At 36.3% G+C, this 23,321-nt stretch overlaps 1 protein-coding gene and 1 long non-coding RNA gene across 2 annotated transcripts; one reads left to right on the top strand and one right to left on the bottom strand.

Moving 5' to 3' along the window:
- The first annotated feature begins 627 nt into the window (after positions 1-627).
- Positions 628-12,022, top strand: LOC104825371 (PI-PLC X domain-containing protein At5g67130-like). Its single transcript, XM_010557695.2, has 8 exons — positions 628-750; positions 1,625-1,747; positions 1,846-1,983; positions 2,699-2,797; positions 3,095-3,398; positions 10,122-10,345; positions 10,948-11,034; positions 11,848-12,022. Exons 1-8 carry the CDS (start codon positions 670-672, stop codon positions 12,007-12,009), a joined length of 1,218 nt encoding a protein of 405 aa, XP_010555997.1. The 5' UTR covers positions 628-669; the 3' UTR covers positions 12,010-12,022.
- A 4,642-nt stretch (positions 12,023-16,664) lies between these two features.
- LOC104825372 lies at positions 16,665-18,987 on the bottom strand. Its single transcript, XR_773613.1, has 3 exons — positions 18,865-18,987; positions 18,246-18,308; positions 16,665-16,847 (listed from the first exon to the last, which is right to left on the bottom strand). It is a non-coding gene; the product is annotated as an uncharacterized LOC104825372 (long non-coding RNA).
- Positions 18,988-23,321: the final 4,334 nt, after the last annotated feature.

Below are 23,321 nucleotides of genomic sequence, written 5' to 3'. Positions count from 1 at the left end.
AAAAAAAATTTCGATTTTTCGAGAATTTTATAAAGTTCGATTCGGTTTAGTTTGGTTTACAGAAATTTAATTCTATAAAAAATATAACGTTCGAAAATTTTGAATGATACGATTCAAAAAAAATACCGAGATTTTCGAACATCTGTTTAAATATACTAAACCAAAGCTCAACGAGCTTGAATGTTAATGGGGAGAATAACTATTCTACCCTCAGTGAAGCGGCATTTTTGTCGGTCGAAACCCTCCAGGTGAGAACCGGAGGATTCCTTCGTCTTTTGCTGTTTTTTTTCTCTTCCACGAGATCTTTGGCAAGTTATCCTGCAATATAGAACGCCCAAAAAAAAAGAAATGTTTCTAACAAATATAATTGAGACTTGTTAAGTCGTCTTATTATTTATACATTGGAAAATATTTTTATACTAACAAATAATCTTAAATATATAAATGTGTTCCATGCCGAGTGAGTGGCAACAAATTTGTGAAAGCTTTTACCATCGCCAGGCCTCCGAAACACGCGCAATTCCGTTAATGCATTAACCCTAATTTTATCTTTCAAACTCCAAATTGCTCCTTTTCATTTTGTTTTTGCAATTTTGTTTTTAAAATTCATTTCAAAACCACCAATGAGTTCTCGTTCCTTCTGTTTTCTTATTTTCTTTGGTCAAAATCATGTTTAAGAGATTTTATAATTCTCTCAAACTTCTTTTAATTTCATATTCTCTCCTCCTAGGCCCTTCCTCTGCTCTCAAGGTAAGCCAAAGAACACATTCCTTACGTTTTGGTGGTCAATCGCAATAAAATTAGTACATTAATTAATAAACAAACGGAGTTTAAATCTATTTCTTTTTCAATATTTATTGGTTTTGAAAGAAATAAACTGGTTTTCTTGCTCTCCTTTCACAAGAGAGAGAACCAATTTCTTGATATTAGGGGAAGATCGTGAAGATTTCTCAGGAAATAGAAATGGGTTGCTTACAACTTTCATGAAGCTATAAAAATGTTTTCTTTTTGAAATTATAAACATAGGTTTTATCGCACTCTTCAATAGAATATACAAACTTGCTTTCTTGATATGTGCGCAAAAAAATGGGGCAACAATTCATGAGATGAGATTATAGATATTAAGATTTTACAATATTTTGAAACAACCTTCAAATGAGATCCTTTATTTTTTATTTTTGGTAACTGAATATTTTGAAAAAAATTGCGGCCTAATAAAAAAAACGTTTTGGACATTAATTAACTACACTATCACTATTTTTGTTGTATAAGATATCAAAGTGGATCATTGACTATATTATTATTATAAAAATATATATAATGTTCATATATTATAACTAATTAAATGTTGTACATAGAATTCTCTCCCTATAAATAAAAAAACTAGCTTTCTTGTTTTGTGCTCATGAGAAAGAGAAACAATTCCAAGAAAGAAGATGACGGTATATCATTAACTAAGATTTCTCATCAAATAAATTGAAAAGGGTTTTCTTAGATTAACTTCATGCAAAAATGTTTTTTTTTTCCCAAAATTCTTAGTGGGTTTTTAATAGAATTTAAATCACATAATTTTCATAATTGCTTTGGGATATCATATATATATACACACACATATATATTTCAGGAAGGAGAAACATGTATAGCAAATGGGAACTGTGACAGCGGATTGCACTGTGATGCATGTCTTTCCAACGAAAATTATCGCCCAAGATGCATTAGAATGCAACCTATTCACCCTTTCTCCAAGGTTTGTTATCATGATTAATTACTTTAACCTTAAATCATATTTTAAAATTCAATAATTACGTGTTTAGTCGCTTTGGTTAATATCGTGTGGTTATCAAGGCAAAGGGCTTACCATTCAACAAGTACTCGTGGTTAACGACACACAACTCCTTTTCTCGCTTGGGGGCAAAATCATCAACAGGGTCTGTGATTCTTGCTCCATCGAACCAACAAGATTCGATCACAAGCCAACTCATTGTATGTATCTAATTAACTCATCACTGACATTTCTCGATTCCTTTTCCCGAAATTGAGATAGAATACGAACTTATACCCCGACTAATCATATATATATATATATATATGGGCGGAACCATGTAGAGAGATGAACAGGATTATATGTCATTTAATTAAGGTATAAAATTTTAAACTAAATTGTTATATACCTCCATAATAAAAATAAATAAATTTGTATCAAAGTAATATTGAATGTGCATTCCCCTTTGAGAATTATAATGACACATTTTGCAAAGTTTGGAAATAAATTTGTCTGGAAAGTTTAGGAATTAATTTTTCACAATTTTACAAATTTAAGAATTTTTATGGGTTTTATCCAAATTTTTGTCACTTTCCCATTTTTTATTTGGTAAAGTTATGCAATCCACCGATCATCCTAAATAAGAAAATATAGAGAATAAGAACATTAAATACGTGAATCCAACGATTTTACAGGTACGCGTTCATCTTCCTGATTGCTTGGAGAACTACATGATTGTTAATGGAAATGAGAGAACGTAACGAGAAAAATGGTAAAACCGTTTTAAACCGAAACGAACTGAAGATTATTAGCCGATGTATATTTCGGATGATCGGTGGTTTGCATAGTTTTGAACCATTTCATGTCATCTAGTAGGTGTAGATATATAGACCGTTCTCCTGTAACATTATTCGTTGATTTCGCATTTTAATGCAGAACGGTGTTAGAGGGTTTACGCTCGATATGTACGATTTCCAAAATGATATATGGTTGTGCCATTCGTACGGAGGAAATTGCTTCAACTACACTGCCTATGTAGGTATTTCTACTTTATAATTTCATGTGAATATATATATATATATATGTATATAAACCCCATTGGTTACAAAGAGATTTTGAGAAAACATACACAAATTTGGTCTCTACGTAGTTATTTAATTTTTTTTACCTCGTAGTTATTTAATTTACATGATGAAAGAATACATTAAACCCCTCGATACTTCAGTAGAAATATATATGCTAAATGTGTAATGTATATGTTAACATGTACATAAAAGGAATGATTTTCCTGATATATATATATAATATTTCAAAATGTATCTCTTTGGACAGCAACCTGCGATCCCTGTTCTGAAAGAGTTCCAAGTGTTTCTAGAGAAGAACACTCATGACATCGTAACGATCATCATCGAAGATTACGTGAAATCGCCCAATGGACTCACCAGAGTATTCAACGATGCTGGGCTAAGGAAGTTCATATTCCCGGAGACAAGAATGCCTAAGAACGGCGAGGATTGGCCGACGGCCGAGGATATGATCCGCCAAAACCAACGGTTAGTCGTTTTTACATCCGATCCTCACAAGGAAACGACCGAGGGAATTGCATTTCAGTGGAAATACATGATAGAAAATCATTGTGAGTCTTACTTCTTGCTCTTTTTCTTTTATAAACTTTTCACAAATTAAACACTCACACTTTATTACATAACACAATTACATACACACATCACATTTTTACTCTCGTAAGAGAGGATTACAGAAAAAACATCTGCAATAGTTTTTCAAATCAATCAATACAACCTTTTAAAGAGTAACTGTCAACGGTTTTGGAAAAACCATAGAACCTTATCTAAATTAACCGAACCATACAACAATAACTGTTTCACCAAATGTCTCTTGCTTCAGCTTCTCCAACGATTCTTCTACATCTTCAGATTTCATCATTCTCGAATCAAATCTCTAACACTCCTCCTTGACTCGAGAACTCTTGCGCATCACAAACCTTAGCTTTCAAGCTTCAGCGCAAATTTTTTGTCTTCACAACAATCCATTTTCTCGAGTGCAACTCTGCCCCATCTCGAGTATCCACATGTGCTTATCGATTGCATCTTTGTCGCTTCTAGAATACGCAACTTTCGAGTTTACCTAATTGAGGCATAATAAACCCATATCAACGTTGCATCAATCTTTTCCACTTCCTTTCTTGAAGCTTCAACACTGTCTTCATACTCAGAGTGGCAAACTCTTCCTCCATCAAAGTCTCATTCGATCTGGAGTCCCAGATCCTCTTCTTAAGGGAACCGACAACAATTGTGACGTCCTAATATCATCAACCAGAAATTGGAATCACTCTTCATCTTCACATGGGAACCCGACAACAACCTTGTGTCGTTGGGTCCTTTTTTATTGACTGATGCCTTTTGTGGTCTCTGGGACAGTTTTGTCTCTCTTTGCTTGAACACATAACCACCATTAACGCTTCTGTTTTTTTTATTGCTCTTTTAGCAATCGCCAAACTTTTTCTATTGTTGAGTGGAATCTTCACTATCGTCAAAACCTTCACGTGCCCACTTCAACATATTTCCAAAAAAAAAAACACTTTTCCCAAATAATGAATCTTTCAATGATGTGAAAGAACCCAATCCTCCTTGCAATAAAACAACGTCTTCTTCCTCTTCATTCTCACTGCTCTCTCTCTAAACTCACTGAAACTTTATCTGGGTCCTCCTTCATCTCCTCAATACTTTGTTCTCCGATGTTGACAGATCCGACGACACCCATATCTTCATCTTCTTCTTTTGTTCATCACTATGACCACCGATCGGAATCTTCCATCTCTGCCACGGCATCCAAACGAAACACCACAGATCTCGTAAGATCATTTTTGCTCTGATACCATGTAAACTTTTCACAAATTAAACACTCTCACTTTATTATACAACACAATTACATACACACATCACATTTTTACTCTCGTAAGAGAGGATTACAGAAAAAATCTCTGCAATAGTTTAAAGAAATCTAGAGCAGGAAAGTGATTTGTGATGAACAGTGAAAGACCAAGAGCTAGAGAACTCGATGATTTGGTCTGATTGTTATTCCAGGATTTATACAGAAGTTTACAGTGTGAAGAATAAGTCAAGTAAATCATTCTAGCCTATAAATGAGTGTACTAAATATTTACACGAGATTCATATCAGAGACAGCACTATGATTGCTGCTACCTTCCATATCCAGCAGAGGAGTTAACGTGATCTGTTGGGAATGGTTTGTTTCCATTCTCGGTGGATGCTTCCATGGTGGTTGGCTGAGTTTCAGTTCTTGATTTCGAGACTTCAGCTTCTGGTCTTGCTTCTGAGTCTTCCTCTCCAATATTCCCCCTCAAGGTTGGTCGTCGATTGTCGACAAGACCAATCTTGAACATCAGGTCATTGAGGACGAAGGAACTTGTTGCTTTCGTAAAGATATCGGCGAGTTGATCCGAGCTGCGAGTGTAGTGAGTGCTGATGGTCCCATTGGCGATGTGTTCCCGGATAAAGTGACAATCTATTTCAATGTGTTTTGTGCGCTCGTGAAAGACGAAATTTACAGCGATATGGATTGCTGCCTGATTGTCACAGTGTAAGGGCATTGCTTCTGAGTTTTCCATGGCAAGATCTCGGAGGAGACCTTTTAACCAAATCATCTCGCAGGTTGTGCTTGCCATAGCACGATACTCGGCCTCTGCACTTGAGCGGGCAACAACCGTCTGCTTCTTGCTTCGCCAAGTGACAAGGTTTCCGCCGACAAACGTGCAATAGCCTGTAGTGGACTTCCGATCGTGTCGATCGCCAGCCCAATCAGCATCCGAGTAGGCCACGATCCCGGTATCCCCTCTGTTTCGCATCCAGATTCCGAGGCTGGCTGTGCCCTTCAAGTAGCGTAAGATTCTGTCGACAATTTGCCAGTGATGTTTCGTCGGTTTGTGCATCCATTGACTAGCCTGGTTGACAGAGAAGCTTATGTCAGGGCGAGTTATAGTAAGGTAGATTAACTTACCAACCAGACGCCGATATTGCTCCGGATCATCATGAAGATCGTCGTCGGTCTTGTCCTTGTGAGTTGCTTCTAAAGGCGTTCGAACAGGTTTAGATCCTAGCTTTCCTGTTTCACTTAGAAGATCAAGAGTGTATTTCCTTTGTGATAAGAATAAGCCATCATAAGAACGAAGGATTTCGATACCCAGAAAGTATTTAAGGGTACCGAGATCGGTGATATCAAAGGTATGATGAAGATAAGATTTAGTTTCTGCAATACCCTTGGAGTCACTACCGGAGATGATAATATCATCTACGTAAATGAGTAAAGTGATTATACCATGGTCCGTTTTGCGAACGAAAAGAGAGTGGTCAGCTTCACTTCGGGAAAAACCAAACGAAGTGAGGGCAAGAAACAGTTTATGATACCATGCCCGAGGCTATTGTTTGAGACCGTAGAGGGATTTCTTGAGCTTACAGACTTTGTCTTTGCCGATCGTGTCACGTAGTCCTGGCGGAGGTTGCATGTATATGTCCTCCTCGAGATCGCCTTGGAGAAAGGCGTTTTTCACGTCCATCTGCCATAATTCCCAATTGAGATTAGCAGCCAAGGACAAAATGACACGTACCGACTTGAGGTTCGCTACTGGAGCGAAAGTATCTGTATAATCCTCGCCGTATGTTTGTGTGTAGCCCTTGGCGACTAACCGAGCTTTATACCGCTCTATATCCCCATTGCTTCGTCTTTTAATTTTAAATATCCATTTGCAGCCGATAGCTCGTTTGTCAGAAGGTAATTGAGTCACTTCCCAAGTCTGGTTTCGTTCGAGAGCATCGATCTCTGCTTGCATTGCTTCCCGCCAGATTTTCTGTTCTTTAGCCTTGGTGTAAGATGTTGGTTCTTCATCCTGATCAATGGCACTTAAATAACAGAGATCATGAGAAGTAAGATGGGATATAGAACAACATGTTTCAATGGGATAACGAGTGGTATGAGAAGAAGATTCAATAGTTAAATGCTGAGCAATATTAGTGCTTTTTACGTCAACACTATGGCAGCATGTATGAGGCTGCGAGGTGCCACGGGATTGGCGAAGGCGAATGCGTTCACTGCGGCGAACTTGGGGAGCAATAGCCTCGTTTTCCTGATGTTGAATTTCCCCCTCACACTGATGATCAGCAGGATTTACAGGAGCCTCAGTGTCCTGTTCTTCAACAAAAACAGGGTCAGTAATAAAAGGAGCTGAAATATGTTCAGGTGTAAATATAGTTTTCCAAATCAATCAATACAGCCTTTTAAAGAAGCAGGTAGGTGAGGAATGGAAGATGAGTGGCGAGCTCGGTGAATCAAGTCCAGAATTGCTGGGCTGAAGTCGAACTGTGGGTTCGAATCCTGTTGTCGAGAGGAGGCGTCTGTGGGAGCAAAGTAACTTTGGTCTTCATGAAACACAACGTCGCGAGAGATGTACATGTGTCGAGTCGGTGGATGGTAGCACTTATAGCCTTTTGTATCAGATGGATAACCCAAGAAAACGCATTTAGCTCCCTTAGGATCTAGCTTAGTTCTCTGTTCTGCTGGAATTAAAGGATAACACGCACAACCAAAAGTACGTAAATGAGTAATAGATGGTTTCTTGGAACGTAGTACCTCATACGGGCTCATGTCCTGTAGGATTTTTGTCGGCAATCTGTTGATAATGTAGCAGGCAGAAGCTACAGCATCAGTCCAGAAACTTTTTGGAACCCGACGGAAGAACAACAATGTTCTAGCAACTTCAAGGAGATGTCTGTTCTTCCGTTCGGCCACGCCATTCTGCTGAGGTGTGTACGGACAAGATTGTTGATGAATCATTCCGTTGGCAGCAAGGAAGGTCGTGAATTGCCGGCTCAAATACTCTCCACCATTATCTGTTCTAAGAGTTTTAATCTTAACACCAAACTGAGTGACAACATAGGAATGAAATTGTTTAAAAACGTCAAAAACATCGCTTTTGTTATGCAAGAAATATAACCAAGTGTACTTAGATTTTTCATCTATAAAAGTAACAAAGTATTTCATTCGATCATGGGAGAGAGAAGGAGAAGTCCAGACATCGGAGTGTACTAAGTCAAAGCAATTCTCATAAAACGTAGTAGAAGACGGGAAAACGCTATGGCAATGTTTGCCAAGAATACATGCCTCACAAAAAGACTTATTGTTTTTCGAATTCGGAACTAAAAGACTGAGAACTTTAGAGTGACAGTGACCAAGCCGAGCATGCCAAAGTGAAGAGGAGAAAGCAGATTTGATGACAGAGTCTTCAATAACATAAAGATTGTTTATTCTGACACCTTGTCCGAAGATTTCACCCGACTTAGTATCCTGAAATATGACATCATTAGCAGTAAAAACAGCAGAGCAATGCGGCCAGTTTGAAGTAAGTTGAGATATAGAGATAAGATTGGTATGGAAGTCTGGAACATGATACGCATCAACCTCTTTATCAAAGAGACGCAATTTCCCTTTACCTCTGATCGGTACATGATGCCCGTTAGCAACAGTCACGAGACCACATAATTTGTGAACTTTGTGAAGGAGTGTGGCGTCACTGATCATGGTGCTAGTAGCACCAGAATCGAGTATAAAAGATGGTGTATTAAGAGCATAATTATGAGATGATATATTACCAGATTCCTTGTCCTTCATGGCAAGGATGAGTTGTTTAAGGCTGAGCATGTCATCGGGGGAGAAAGTGACAGAGTCTGTTGCAGAGGAAGCAGAGCTTCGAATAGGTGGTTGATCCCGATATCTAGCGGGTTTAAGGTGAGGGTGCAGTAGCCAACATTTGTCTTTGATATGGCCAGAACGTTTGCAATGCTCACACCAGGATTTTCTGTCTCTTCCAGAGTTGTTGGGTTGAACTTTGTGCTTTTTGAAATGAGCAGCCTCGGTGATACCTGGAAATAGGATTTGGCCTCCTTCTTCCCTCTTTATCATCATACAAACTGCATCATACTTAGGTAGTTTGTCTTGACGTAAGATGTGATAAATAAGATTAGTGTAAGAGCTGTCCAAAGTGAGCAAGATGGAGAAAACTTTATCTTCTTCCACGCGCTCTCTGAAGGCTGTCAAATCTGCAGTGGAAGGTCGGAGTTCATCCAGTTCCGTCCATAGGGCACTAAATTCCCCATGGATCGTATTGAAGGCCTGTCCATTTTGCTGCAGAGCAAACATTCTCTTTTTCAATTCATAGATTCTACAAAGGTTTGAAACGTTACCATACACACTTTGAAGTGAATCCCATAATGCTTTTGCCGTTTCCGGGGCTATGAAGGATTTCAGAATGTTGTTGTCCAAAGAACTTTGCAAGATAGCCAAAGCCAGGCTATCATTCTTGCTTTGTTCAGCGAGATTGACCACGGGCGCAGCACCATCTTCTGTGGTTGTCTGTACGCCTTGTCCGGTGGTGACATATTCCCATAATCCTTGGCTCTTGAGGACAGCCTTGGCTGCTTTGCTCCAGTAGAAGAAATTCTCTCCATTGAGAGTTACTGGGATAAACTTGGCCCTGTTGCTGTCCATTGAGAGTGAGATTGGGTCAGGAAAAAATCAAAGATCGGTTCGCTCTGATACCATAAAGAAATCTAGAGCAGGAAAGTGATTTGTGATGAACAGTGAAAGACCAAGAGCTAGAGAACTCGATGATTTGGTCTGATTGTTATTCCAGGATTTATACAGAAGTTTACAGTGTGAAGAATAAGTCAAGTAAATCATTCTAGCCTATAAATGAGTGTACTAAATATTTACACGAGATTCATATCAGAGACAGCACTATGATTGCTGCTACCTTCCATATCCAGCAGAGGAGTTAACGTGATCTGTTGGGAATGGTTTGTTTCCATTCTCGGTGGATGCTTCCATGGTGGTTGGCTGAGTTTCAGTTCTTGATTCCGAGACTTCAGCTTCTGGTCTTGCTTCTGAGTCTTCCTCTCCAATATAGTTTTCCAAATCAATCAATACAGCCTTTTAAAGACAAATTAGTAACTGACAACGGTTTTGGAAAAACCATAAAACCTTATCTAAATTAACCGAACCATACAATAATAATTGTTTCACCAAATGTCTCTTGCTTCAGCTTCTCCAACGATTCTTCTGCGTCTTCAGATTTCTTCATTCTCGAGTCAAATCTCTAACATCTTTCTAGGGTTTATCTTAGATTCTATAGTGTTGGTTTAAATCTTATTTACAAGACAAGACTCTTATACTAGTTTAAGCGACAAAAAGCAAATAAAGATTCATGAGATTGATTATATTTGTATCAATCATATGTTATGTTATAATATATCAAAGTTATACATTGCAGATGGAAATGAGGGGATGAAACACGGAATGTGCATAAACAGACCAGAGTCATTACCAATGAACACGAAAACAAGATCACTTGTTCTTGTGAACCATTTCCCGGATGCTCCTGAATTGCTCACAGCTTGCAGACATAACTCGGCTCCTCTCATGGGCGCTGTCAAAGCATGTTATGAGGCATCCGGACAACGTTGGCCCAATTTCATCTCCGTTGATTTCTACAAGGTAAGAATTGTAGTAATTTAGGTTCTTGTTCACTTCCCATGTTCTTGTTTTTTTCCAGAAAATCTAAACCCTAAAACCTAACCTAAGCACTACATTCTAAAAGTGTAAAACCCAAAACCCTAAATTCTAAAAACGTAAAACCAATATGGAAAAATTGTAGATTTGAAGAAATAGTTTAAAAATAGTTTTTTTGGGCAATATCGCAAAAAAAAATATAAACTATTTAAATTCGGTATAAAAATATATGAACTTCTAATTTTGTATAAAAATACATAAACTTGAAATTTTTCGTGTAAATCCACAAAAAAACTAAACTCAAATTTATTTTTTGTAAATGTGGCTATATGCGAAAATTCAAAATTTGTGTATTTTTATACATTTTTGAGTGGATTTATAGGAAAGATTTCAAAGTTTGTATTTTTCTTTACAAAATAAAACATTTATGTACTTATTTATCAAATTTAAAAAGTTCATATTTTTTTTGGCGATACTTCCTACTTTTATTTTGTTTATTTTAGAAAATCTCTATTAGTTAATTAAATAGAATGTTAAAGTGAAGCATCAACTCGCTCTTTACTTATGTGTATGTATTGATGCTATAGAGAAGTGATGGAGGAGGAGCTTCACAAGCAGTAGATATTGCAAATGGTCATCTTGTTTGTGGCTGCGACAACATTGCCGCTTGCATGGTAAAGTTTCTATTAATTATATATTTGCATGGTTTATATTTAGACAACAATAACAATGGTCAAAGTTTATATATATGCATTTTTTTTTTTTTTGTAAAGGTTTGTGAGTCCATTCCATCAAACTTTTTACAAAACGGCTTTTCGACTACTTACGTGAATATCCAATATACCCAAAAGAAGGAAATATTCAAATATACATTTTTTTTACTAAAACTAGTTCTACTCCAAATTTGATCATGTGATCATAATAACAATATGTTTATATGATGATCACATTGATTATAATGTTAAATTTATTATGGTTCCATCAAAATATTAGTGTGATATTTAAGGTGTATGCATGATTATTTATTGTGATCACAATAAATTTAACGTTATAATCTTTGTGACTTCCATATGATTATATTGTCATTCTAATCATATGATCATATCTAGAGAATTGTTTATAAGTAGTTTTAGGAAAAGGGGAGTATTTTAGATAATACCCCATCCAAAAGAGGCCTTATATTGTTACAAAACGACTTTTTTGGTAAAGGACATGATAGATGAAATACACGATTTACCGTTTATTAGTTAGAACGTTTTATTGTGAGTGAAAGATATTTAGTCGATCCCAATTGAAGTAGGAGTGTCATAGTTCCTTGGTTAAACTCTTATATATTTACATATTTTTTGTGAATGCTTATAAGAAATTTCTTCCATAACGAAACCCTCATTTTTGGTCCTTTCGATTGTTTTTTCATATATATATATATATATATATACTACTATTTATGTGCTTACAACTTAATAATGTGGTGTCCATATTTGCAGGAGAACATGACGAAGGGAACATGTGCAAAGCAAGAAGCATCAGAGCAGAGTGCACTCGTGACAATTGCTAAACTAACTGCCCAAGCTTCGAATACCAAACCGGCCCAACTCCGGCTTTATGTGTTTGTTGTTACATCTATTGCATTTCTCAACTTAATTTAAATCTCTCATTCTTATATATATATATATAAACATTAGTCTTAATCACTTAATTAGACTACTTTATATAAAACTAAGTAGTGATAAAACCACACTAATACATTCTATTTTTATTCATAGTATTATTGGTGGTCTGATAATAAAGTTTTCTAGATTAGATATGGATACATGCATAAACTATTAGTGTTAATGTTTCGAAAGAATCTAATATTTGATGGTTCAACTGGTAAGAAAGTAAGAAAAACTCTTTTTCAATTTAGATTTGAATCTCCATTTGAAAAGGGGTATTCACCACTTCTTCGATTCTTTGTAAAATGTGGTTAGACCAAAAAACCGACTAACTCGGATTATAAAAAAAATATTTGAAAACAGCATATTCAAACAAAAGAAGATAAGTCATGTAACAATATAACAATGTTCAAAAAGTCGTCATCTATGAGATATTTAATACATTGTTCAAAGAACGTGTAATTGTAACTTTTTATTAGATTTTATTCCATAGAATTTTGCTGATATGATTTTTAATAAAACAGTATCGACACATGTAATTACATTTTTGCTTACAAATAGTGTGTCTTATGAGACTGTTATAAATAAATTATGGTGGAACCGAGCGTCCTATAGAGTTATTGTGTAGATTTTATCCATACCCAATGTCTTACTATTCATATGTATTATAATTTCAATAGAAGAAATAAATTATATAATTTTCAATGTTTATAACATTTCGTATATTTTCACCAAAATTTCCTTTTTGTTTTATAAAAATATATAAAATTGACGGTTTTTGATAAACCTTCCAAAGCCTTTTATATTTAATTTTTCAACTTTTGTGATAAACGTTATTTTTGTTATGAAATCGGAAGAAATATTAACGACCCGTATATTAGATCGTTAACTATAACTGAAAACTGTATTTTAGGAGAATGAAGAAGAATGTATTTCTTATTACTCTCTCTCTCTCTTGAAGGTGTACAAATGGAGGAACCCAAATGGCTTATTTATAGAAATCCCGAAGTTACTGTTCACGTATACAGTCGGTGTGAACAGTACTGTATATATGAACAGTAAATCGGTATAAACAGTAATGTTGGGCTCCACCATAAATATATTTTATTTATAACACTCCCCTTGGAGCCACTATTAGTAAATACAGTTGCGTGTTTTGGTGCTGCCTTGTTAAAAACCTTATCAGTAAAACCCAATGGGATAAAACCTTATAAGGAAAAAAGAGTACAGCTACACGCTCCCCCTGAACAAGACATCAAAGGTCCCGTAAATAACGCATCCCAATATTATGCATATGCTTCTTGAACACCATTGTTGGAAGGGCCTTGGTGAAAAGATCTGTTGAATTGTCACATGATCGTATATTTCTGACTTCAATCTCCTTATTTCTTTCAAGCTCCTAGGTGTATGCGAAGAACTTTGGGGGATATGTTTTGTTCTATCACTTTTGATGAATCCTTCCTTAGTCTGTGCAACACACGCAACATTATCTTCAAACAATATTGTTGGCGTCGTGTCCGTATGTATTCCGCTAGTCTTTTGAATATGTTGAGATAGTGATCTCAACCATACTGATTCTGAGATCGCCTCATGTAATGCGATGACCTTGACATGATTAGCTGAAGTAGCAACTAGAGTCTGCTTTTGAAAACGTCAGGCTAACGCAGTTCCATTGATTGTGAAGACGTAGCATGTTTATGATCTGCCTTTATGTGGGTCTGATAAATAACCTGCATCTACAAAACCAACAATTTCTTGTTTTGTGTTTTTAGGGTAAAACAACCCAAGATCAATAGTTCATTGAAGATAACGAAATATATGTTTAACTCCATTCCAATGTCTTCGTGTTGGGGCAGAACTGTATATTGCTAATAGATTGGTAGCGAATGATATATCTGGTCTACTACAATTTGCAAGATACATAAGAGCTCCTATTGCACTTAGATACAGTACTTCAGGACCAAGTATCTCTTCATTATCTTCGCGATGACGAAATAGATCTTTTTCAATATCCAATGTTCTATTAACCATCGAGGTACTTAGTGGATTTGCCTTATCCATGTTGAATCGTTTTAGTACCTGTTTTGTATAATTAGATTGATGTAAAAAGATTCCATCTTTCAAATATTCTATTTGTAACCTAAGACAATACTTGGTTTATCCAAGATCTTTTATTTCAAATTCCCTTTTTAAATAAGTTGATGCATCCTGGATTTCACGGGGAGTACCAATAATATTTAAATCATCAACATATGCAGCAATAATCACAAACCCACAAATTGTCCTTTTGCGAAATACACATGGTGATATATGATCACTTGTATATCCATTTTTTAATAAATGTTTACTCAAGGGTTTATACCACATACGTCCTGATTGTTTTATCCTATACAATGATCGTTATAACTTGACAGCACATAACTCTCATGGATTTGCTTTCAATGTTTCGGGTATTTTAAATCCTTCAAGTATTTTCATATAGATACTCGTGTCAAGTGACCCATATAAATAAGCAGTAACAACATTCATGAGACGCATTTCTAAATTCTTTGAAACTGCAAGACTAATAAGGTATCGGAATGCAATAGCATCCATAACGGGAGAATAAGTTTCCTCGTAATCTACTCCTAGTCTTTGGGAAAAAGCTTATGCGACAAGATGAGCTTTATATCTTACAATTTCGTTGTGCTCATTTCTTTTCCGCACAAACACCCATTTACATCCAACAGGAGAAACTTCTTTCGGTTTCATAACAATATGTCTGAATACCTTTTGCTTATTAAGCGAAACTAATTCAGCTTGTATTGTGTCTCTCCATTTATTCTAATCTGGTCTCCTTTGACACTCCGAAATAGATCTGGGTTCTGGATCCTCATTTTCATCAATTTCCTTTGTTACATTATAAGAGAATATATCATCAATCTCTTTGATTTCTTTTCGATTCCATAATATACCATTACTGATATGATTAATTAAGATCTCATGATTTCCATTATTTGGATTTATACCATCATCACAAGGTACTTCATTTCTTTGATTTAGAACGCGTTCCTCCGAATTGAGCATTTCATTTTTCTTGGGCCCTTTGCTCTTTCGGGGGTTTTTATCCTTAGAACTAATAGGTCGTCCACGCTTCAGGTATGTTTTGGAATCGTTTGTCGAATTTTCTTTCGTTTGTTCTTTCGGAATTTCAATCCGAGTAGGAACATTTTCGGTATCTATATATGATCTTGTTACTTTAGTTGTATCTGCAAATGCATCAGGTAACTGATTTGCAACATTTTGCAAATGTATAATCCTTTGAACTTCTAGTTCTCATTGTTTTGTTGGGGGATCAAAGTGGGATAATGATTGTGTACACCAACTAAGATCATTTTCATTTCCCACCATTCTATGATTTTCTCCCCATAATGGTGGGAATTCATTTCATTAAAATGACAATCAACATAACGAGTCGTAAAAACATCTCCAGTTTGTGGTTCAAGATATCGTATAATGGATGGCGAATCGTACCCAATATATATTCTAAGTCTCCTTTGTGGTCCCATTTTTGTACATTGTGGTGGGAAAATCGGGATATATACTGCGCATTCGAATATTCTGAGATGCGATATATTAGGTTCTTAACCAAATGTTAATTGTAATGGAAAATACTTATGATATGCCCTTGGTCTGATACGTCATGTAAAATAGCATGACCCCAAATAGAAATGAGTAATTTTGTTTTCATTATCAATGGTCTGACAATAAGCTGGAGTCGTTTGATTAATGACTCTTCCAATCCATTCTATGTATGAACGTGTGCTACTAGGTGTTCAACATCAGTACCCATTGCTGCACAGTAATCATCAAAAGCTTGTGATGTAAATTCTCCAGCATTATCAAGCCTTACTTTCTTGATCGGATACTCTGGGAACTGTGCCCTTAGTTTAATTATTTGGGCTAAGAATCGGGCAAATGCCAGATTACACGATGATAAAAGGCATACATGCGACTATCTCCTTGAAGTATCAATTAATACCATAAAATATCGAAATGGTCCACATGGTGGATGAATGGGTCCACAGATATCACCATGAATTCTTTCTAAAAATGAAGGTAATTCATACCCGATTTTAACTTGTGATGGTCTAATTATTAATTTCCCTTTAGAACATGCATCACAAGAAAGCTCATCCGATTGAAAAATCTTCTGGTTTTTCAATGGATCACCATGAGAGTTTTCGATAACTTTTCTCATCATAATGATACCAGAGTGACCCAATCGATCATGTCAAACTTTGAACGTATCAATAAACTTCTGGTTTACTATGACATGTGATTCAATCACATTGATATTAGTATAATATATTCTCGAGGATAGAGTGGGTAATTTTTCCAACATATACTTTTGTCCCGAACTGATTGAGGTGATATATAAATACTCAGTGTCATCCTCATTCATAGTTTCAATACGATATCCATTTTGTCAGATATCTTTAAAACTCAATATGTGACACCCGAAACCCGTATCCCGCAATACGAGTTGCGTCACATGGACAACTAAAATAAAAACTCTATTTCTAAAAATCCGCGGAATTTAAAACTTTTCTTTTCAGAGTTAGCGGAAGAAAACACTCATATATACATATATGATACATTATTATCAGTTATAATTATACATAGTCGAGTGGTAGTATAACATTATTACAAACTGAAACAGTCTACCACCGATATAATACAAACCGTTCCCCCAGAATATAAGTGTATCAAAATACGTAATTATACATGATCAGTAGTGGTAAGCTGCCCAGGTCTCCGATGTCCGCTCCGCGGCTACTGCTGCTCACGACCTAAAACGTTGCGTAACAACGTCCTAAGCTAATTACTTAGAGAGTGAACTCGGGCGTAGCTCGGAGTTCCATTCTCATGGAATCAGGGAAAGCAAATACATTTATATATACTAATAATTTAATAAACAGAAATTGAAGCACAGAATCACAATAAGCATGCATCAATCACAATCAAGTCCGTACGACAAGTCGCATGACAGAGTCCGTCAAATTATCTCTAAGCGCACCATGCGTAGGTAATATACTCCCCATGTGCATAGCACAACCACCTCTCTCCTCGGAATTCATCTACTCCGCAGTCACCCTGATCCAGCATAAATATATTTTTGTCTGCCCGAACACATCACCCCACCCTAGCATCGATGTCACCTCTCGATACTAGGCGTGTCACCTCACTCCGGTATTGATGTCACCTCTCAATACCGGAATTCACCAGACGTCGGCTACAACTGATGCCATCGACTATAACGGGAGAGCCAATCGCTGCAACTCCCCCTCGCCGACCATCCGCCGTGGAAATACTTGTCAGGTTCGTGCGCGAACCTAGCAGAGTAAATCCGTACCACCTCCTCGGGAGACCCCAATCTACCCGAATCTCAGGTATGTATAATGCCTCATCCTCGGGATAATCATATCCCGGGATTCGCTCCGTCGCTAGCAGAAACGTTAGCGCGGTTACTAAGAACCGTATATTCCTCGTCACGCAATAGTACCGACTACAATCGGCTATCCACGCAAGTCATCGGGGTGCCCATAACCGTCCTATCGTTCGGATGTTGGCGCGATTATGTCATCGCCATATTCACAATCATATCCCATATGGGTGACATCCGACCTGGATCGGATGGCCCATAGATGGGACGCAATCTCGCAAACATCGTGTGTTCAATCACAAACGCCCGGTACTACAATCACGCGCTAAATATTAATCCGAACCCTTTCGAATTAACGTTAACGCCATGCCAACTACCCCATTCACACGCATTTATATAGTTTATTTACTATACATGCATTTCCGTTTGCGTAGCCTTTTATATTCATTTGTATATTTTCTTTTCGGTCTCTCCAGTTAAATTACCGAGTTGTACCTCCGGTTTGACCTATCTGGTCCCGGTCCGCCCGGATAACCAGTTCGGTGCATTCCGTGGTTTTTAAGCTTACCTGTTATTCATTTTGGGTTCAGACCACGTGTGGTCTGGTCTGACCCGTATTTTCGATCTACTTCTATATTTCTCTCTTTTTCACCAAATTTGCACCAATACACATGATTTGTTACGGGTAATTCACAAAAATTATTATTTCCGTTAGAACATGAATCAACCATCAATCAATCATGAAACACTCAAAACCCAAAACCTCATGTCAATAGACTTCCGAATTAAACTCGAATTCACTCACCTTATTTTTGCCTTGTACTAGCTCTCGGTGTAACTTTTGTTTTGCACCTCCGAGCTATGTCACCTATACCATATATCATTGCACTATTATTATATTTACTAATAATTCTAAAGAAGGTCCGATGGTTTGCAAGGTTAGAACCCCTTTTTTTCTTAGATTTTAGCGAAGTGTGATTCAACTTTAAAACTACGGTTTCTTAGTTATATATATATATATATCAATTAGCTAGATTTGGTAGGATAGTTGATTATGCAGGCTTGTTCATGAAGGGTCCAACAGTTAGCAAAAATGAAACATCAGACTTTTCCTTCAAACACGTTCAAACAACAATTAGATGAGAAGTTGGTTTTCAAAATCATATTATACTTTCTCTAAAAGGCTAAGTTGTAGAGATCATCGGACATGCATAAGGTTTCGAATGAGGTTTAGAGGTTTAAAAAAATCCTTAAAAGCTTCGGAACTTCACTTTCTCAATGATCGGTTCACAAGAACAAGATCTTCTTCGGAGTTCTAATTAATTATCACCTAGTAATAACAATTTAATTGAAGATATTATGACATGCAACACAAAAGAATAAGATCCGTGAGTATTGAAAATCTGCAAATGACAAGAACTTACCGAAGGACAAAGGGATGAAAAACTGATGCAAGGAGTATTAATTATTTCCAATGTTGGAGAGTTTTTCCGACGAGAGGAAAGGTGGGTTTCCTCTGTATTCTCTCGATAATTACGTGTAATTGTGTGAAAAGATATGTCGTGGAGAAGGTGACAAAGGTAATCCAATCATTCACACGTAATGATGACTAGGGGATTATTAAACTAGGAGATAATCAAGTAGTGGTGGTTGTGTGTATGTGCGTTATTAGACTTACTAGACCATATATGTGTCAATAATGATTTGTATCTATGTAACTATTTTAATATTTTTAATCCATGATTCGGTGCTATTATTCTTCGCATGCACTATGTCTACATTTCATTTTACATACTTATTCATATATGTTTATATCTATGCATCTCTTGATTATTCATGTATATAAATATCCTAAGGTTATAAAGAATGTCCTAAACGTTTAATAATTGTGGTTGGGTTCTACATAATCTATTCCAAATAATTTCGATACCTTTTTTTTGTAGAAATTTTTATGAACATATATGGATTATACCTAAAACCGTTTGCTCGAACTCTACAGTCCGATCGAACCGTGTCTGCCTATAGTTGGGCTTTTAGTCCGACTCGGTCCTATATTTAGTCCGGACAATCTGACTTAAGTTTTAGTTTTCGGAATAATTTTCGGGTTTTAAGTTATGCTAAAACCAACTTTATTGCATTCCAAGTAAAGTCTAACATTTAACGGAACTTCATTTTTATTTTATCTCTAACGTTTATTAAGCTTCTAAAACTATTTTAAAACTTATTCGGGAATTGAAGATTATAGTCATCGGTTCTTTGGATCTCGATCACGATTTCTTAGTCTTATCCCGTCATTTCGGGAACGGGTTATCACACAGTAAATTTCTTTGGGATTTGGAGAAAAATAATACATCTTTTACTGTAAATTTCGTTCCTCCTGGTATAATAAAATCAGCTCTTCCGGAGCCTTCGATTATTTTTGCATTTTCAGATATAGTAGTAACATTTTCTTTGTTTATTCTCAAATTCGAGAAATATTTTTTGTCTTTCAATATTGTATATATTGTAGCACTATCTGCCAAACATATATTTCTTCTTCGGTCCACAGTTTTGACCATATTCATTTTCTATTCAAGGACAAAACAACATGACAAACATTAAAAAAAATAGATATATTAATAATGCATAATATCATTATTAACTTATGAAGCAGAAATAGTGATACAAAGCACAACAACATGTCATGAAATTATTTATACATGAGAATATATATGTAGATAAGATTGATTATATGAAGTATGCAAATATTTGTATAGTTTTTTTTATTATCATCAACGAGGTCCATATGTGCAAAGTCCTTAGTACCACTAGTATCATCATCATAATCACTCATGACATGATTGGTCTTGATGTCTTTCCCTTTTGTTTCTTTAATTGACTTCTGATAAAGTTCCACCAGATGTTTAGTTGTGCGGCAAATATGCGACCAATGTCCCGTCATTCCACAACGATAGCATGTACTTTCTTTTATCATCTTATTTGGATGACCATGCGCTTCCCCTTTATAACTGTTAAAATTATGATTTTGGGATGAGTTTCCTTTACCACCTCCTCTGATCCAACTTGACTAGCACCACGACCATATCCTCAGCCTCGGCCTCTGCCTCTACCTCGAAAATAATCACGTCTTCGGCCATTATAAGACATAGCATTCGCTCCAGGGAATGATGTTTTTTCTGTGGCATTTGCTTCAGAGAATGACTTGTTTTCTGTAGCATTCGCTTCGGAGAATGGTACAGATCCAGTCGGTCGTGACACGTGATTTTTTATTAACAACTCATTATTTTGTTCAGTCAATAGGAGAAATGATAAAAGCTCCGAATCTTTTTTTCTCGATATTGATGTTGGAGTATAATATTCGAGACATGCATAGTTGAGAAAGTTTTCTCCAACATCTCATTTTCGGTGACTGTTTCTCCACATAATTTTATAATCGAGGTGATTCGGTACATTGCCGAGTTATATTCACTGACATTCTTAAAATATTGAAATCGGAGGTGCATCCACTCATATTTTGCCTTGAGAAAGATCACCGTTTTTTGATGATCAAAACGATCTTTTAATTTTAACCAAAGATCTGCAGGATCTTTGACTGTCAAATATTCCTTTTTCATATCATCATGAAGATGATGTATGTAACGACCCGAGGCCGCTACGGAATGATAGAGCTATCCCCACATACCAACACGAGACCTTTTAGCATGTTTTGTACTCACTCGCACACATCCCGGAAAATACTTCCCAGGAGGTCACCCATCCTAAGACTACTCCAAGGCTAGCACGCTTAACTTTGGAGTTCTCTCGAGATGGACAACCGAAAAGGTAGATGCATCTTGTTGCTATGAGTAGCTCAATTAATTCCTTCAAGTTACCTTAGATTGTATAGTCCCATACCTATACAGCTTTCGGATCCCTCTCATTCCGGTGCGTCCGCTTCATCCCTGTACCCCTTACCCAGAATCTCGTCAGGAGCCGTCCATTGTCCATGCCTCTCGCACCGGCGATCACTTTCCGCCCTCCTACGGTATCCTGGGCTTTCACAGGTCCACCAGCTTCCGCCTGGTTCATCCACGAACCACACCGTACTGGGAGAGAACCGGTTCTGATACCATTTGTAACTATCCGAGGCCGCTACAGAATGATAGAGCTATCCCCACACACCAACACGAGACCTTTTAGCATGTTTTGTCCTCACTCGCACACATCCCAGAAAATACTTCCCAGGAGGTCACCCATCCTAAGACTACTCCAAGGCCAGCACGCTTAACTTTGGAGTTCTCTCGAGATGGACAACCGAAAAGGTAGATGCATCTTGTTGCTATGAGTAGCTCAATTAATTCCTTTTAAGTTACCTTAGACTGTGTAGCCTTAGACTGTATAGTCTCATACCTACACAGCCCTCGGATCCCTCTCATTCCGGTGCATCCGCTTCATCCCTGTACCCCCTATCCAGAAGTTCGTCAGGAGTCGCCCATTGTCCATGCCTCTCGCACCGGCGATCACTCCCCTCCCTCCTACGGTATCCTGGGCTGTCATAATGTAGCAGTAATATTAATGTCTTTGCTTTATTCTCTTTTGATGCACTTTGTTCTTTAATGGTGGTACCAAGACCTTTTGGTTCGAGATATTGTTCAACATCCAACTGCCATGATAAATAATTATTTATCAATATGTCGAGGACCTCGAACTCGATATTTTTGTCATTCTTGCCATTATGACTAAACAAAAAAATAAGCCATACATTAGCTTTATTCGTTACCATGGATAATATAACATAGTAAAATATATGATTACATATAAATTGCTATAATTAGCAACACATAAACGAGAGGTAAGACCGTAACGCAAATTGAAAACAAAAGTGGGTCAGAATTTTTATCGAAGAACATATTAAACGTTGCTGCTAAAATTGCTAGAACAAAGAGAATTTTGATAAAATTCATCTTGAGAGACTTTTTTTTCGTGGGAGAAGAGAAGAGAATGAGATGATTTGGTGTGGTTTTTTGAGGGAATGGATGAGTGTATTTATAGGGTAAAATTTACTATTCCTAACCATTGGGGAGGAGCCAAAATTTTATTTTTTTTAAATGTAACCGTTGGAGAAAAATAAATTTTAAAAAATTTATAAATGATTTTACCAATTTATATCATAAAACTATACATAAAACAATTTATCAAAACGAATTGTTAAACTATTTTGTAAAATTAATTGATCATGTTATGTATATAATTAACAAATTATTGAGGAAACAAATAATTTATAATTAATTTGTTGATATATGAAAGAATTTATAAATCTTTATTTGTAAATTTTATTACTAACACATTTTTTTTTATAGATTAAGTTCAAATAAATTTTCGTATAAATGACCATCAATAAATTTATATTATATATGATAATATTTTGCATGATGAATATTTATTAATTTATATAGATTAGATATAATAACTAATTCAGACGGCATTTCTGTCCACAAAGAATAAACACAATAGTCTATTATTAACTAAGGCGACATAGCTGTCCAATATTAATAATTAAGACGGCATAGTCATCCAATAATAAATAATTAAGGCGATGTAGCTGTTCAAATTAATAATTAAGGCGGCACATCCGTCCAATAACGAATAAATATTTAAGGCGGCATAGCCGTCCAGATTCACAATTAAGGGGGCATAACCATCCATGAATAATAATCGAGGCAGTATAGCCATCCATGAATAATAATCGAGACGGTATAGCCGTCCATAAATTAATTATAAAGAATATTGGTATTCATATATAACATGGGGTTAATTCCACTCAAACATCAATAAATACATGTATATATCATAAGAACGAAAATATTTGTATTGAAGATAAGTTATCTTACCTTTTTTAGTT

This window comes from Tarenaya hassleriana, unplaced genomic scaffold (assembly GCF_000463585.1).
Source record: "Tarenaya hassleriana unplaced genomic scaffold, ASM46358v1 Cleome45, whole genome shotgun sequence".
In the NCBI taxonomy this organism is placed as follows: domain Eukaryota; kingdom Viridiplantae; phylum Streptophyta; class Magnoliopsida; order Brassicales; family Cleomaceae; genus Tarenaya; species Tarenaya hassleriana.
The sequence above is the reverse complement of the archived record's forward strand: the minus strand, read 5'-3'. Positions and strand labels throughout refer to the sequence as shown.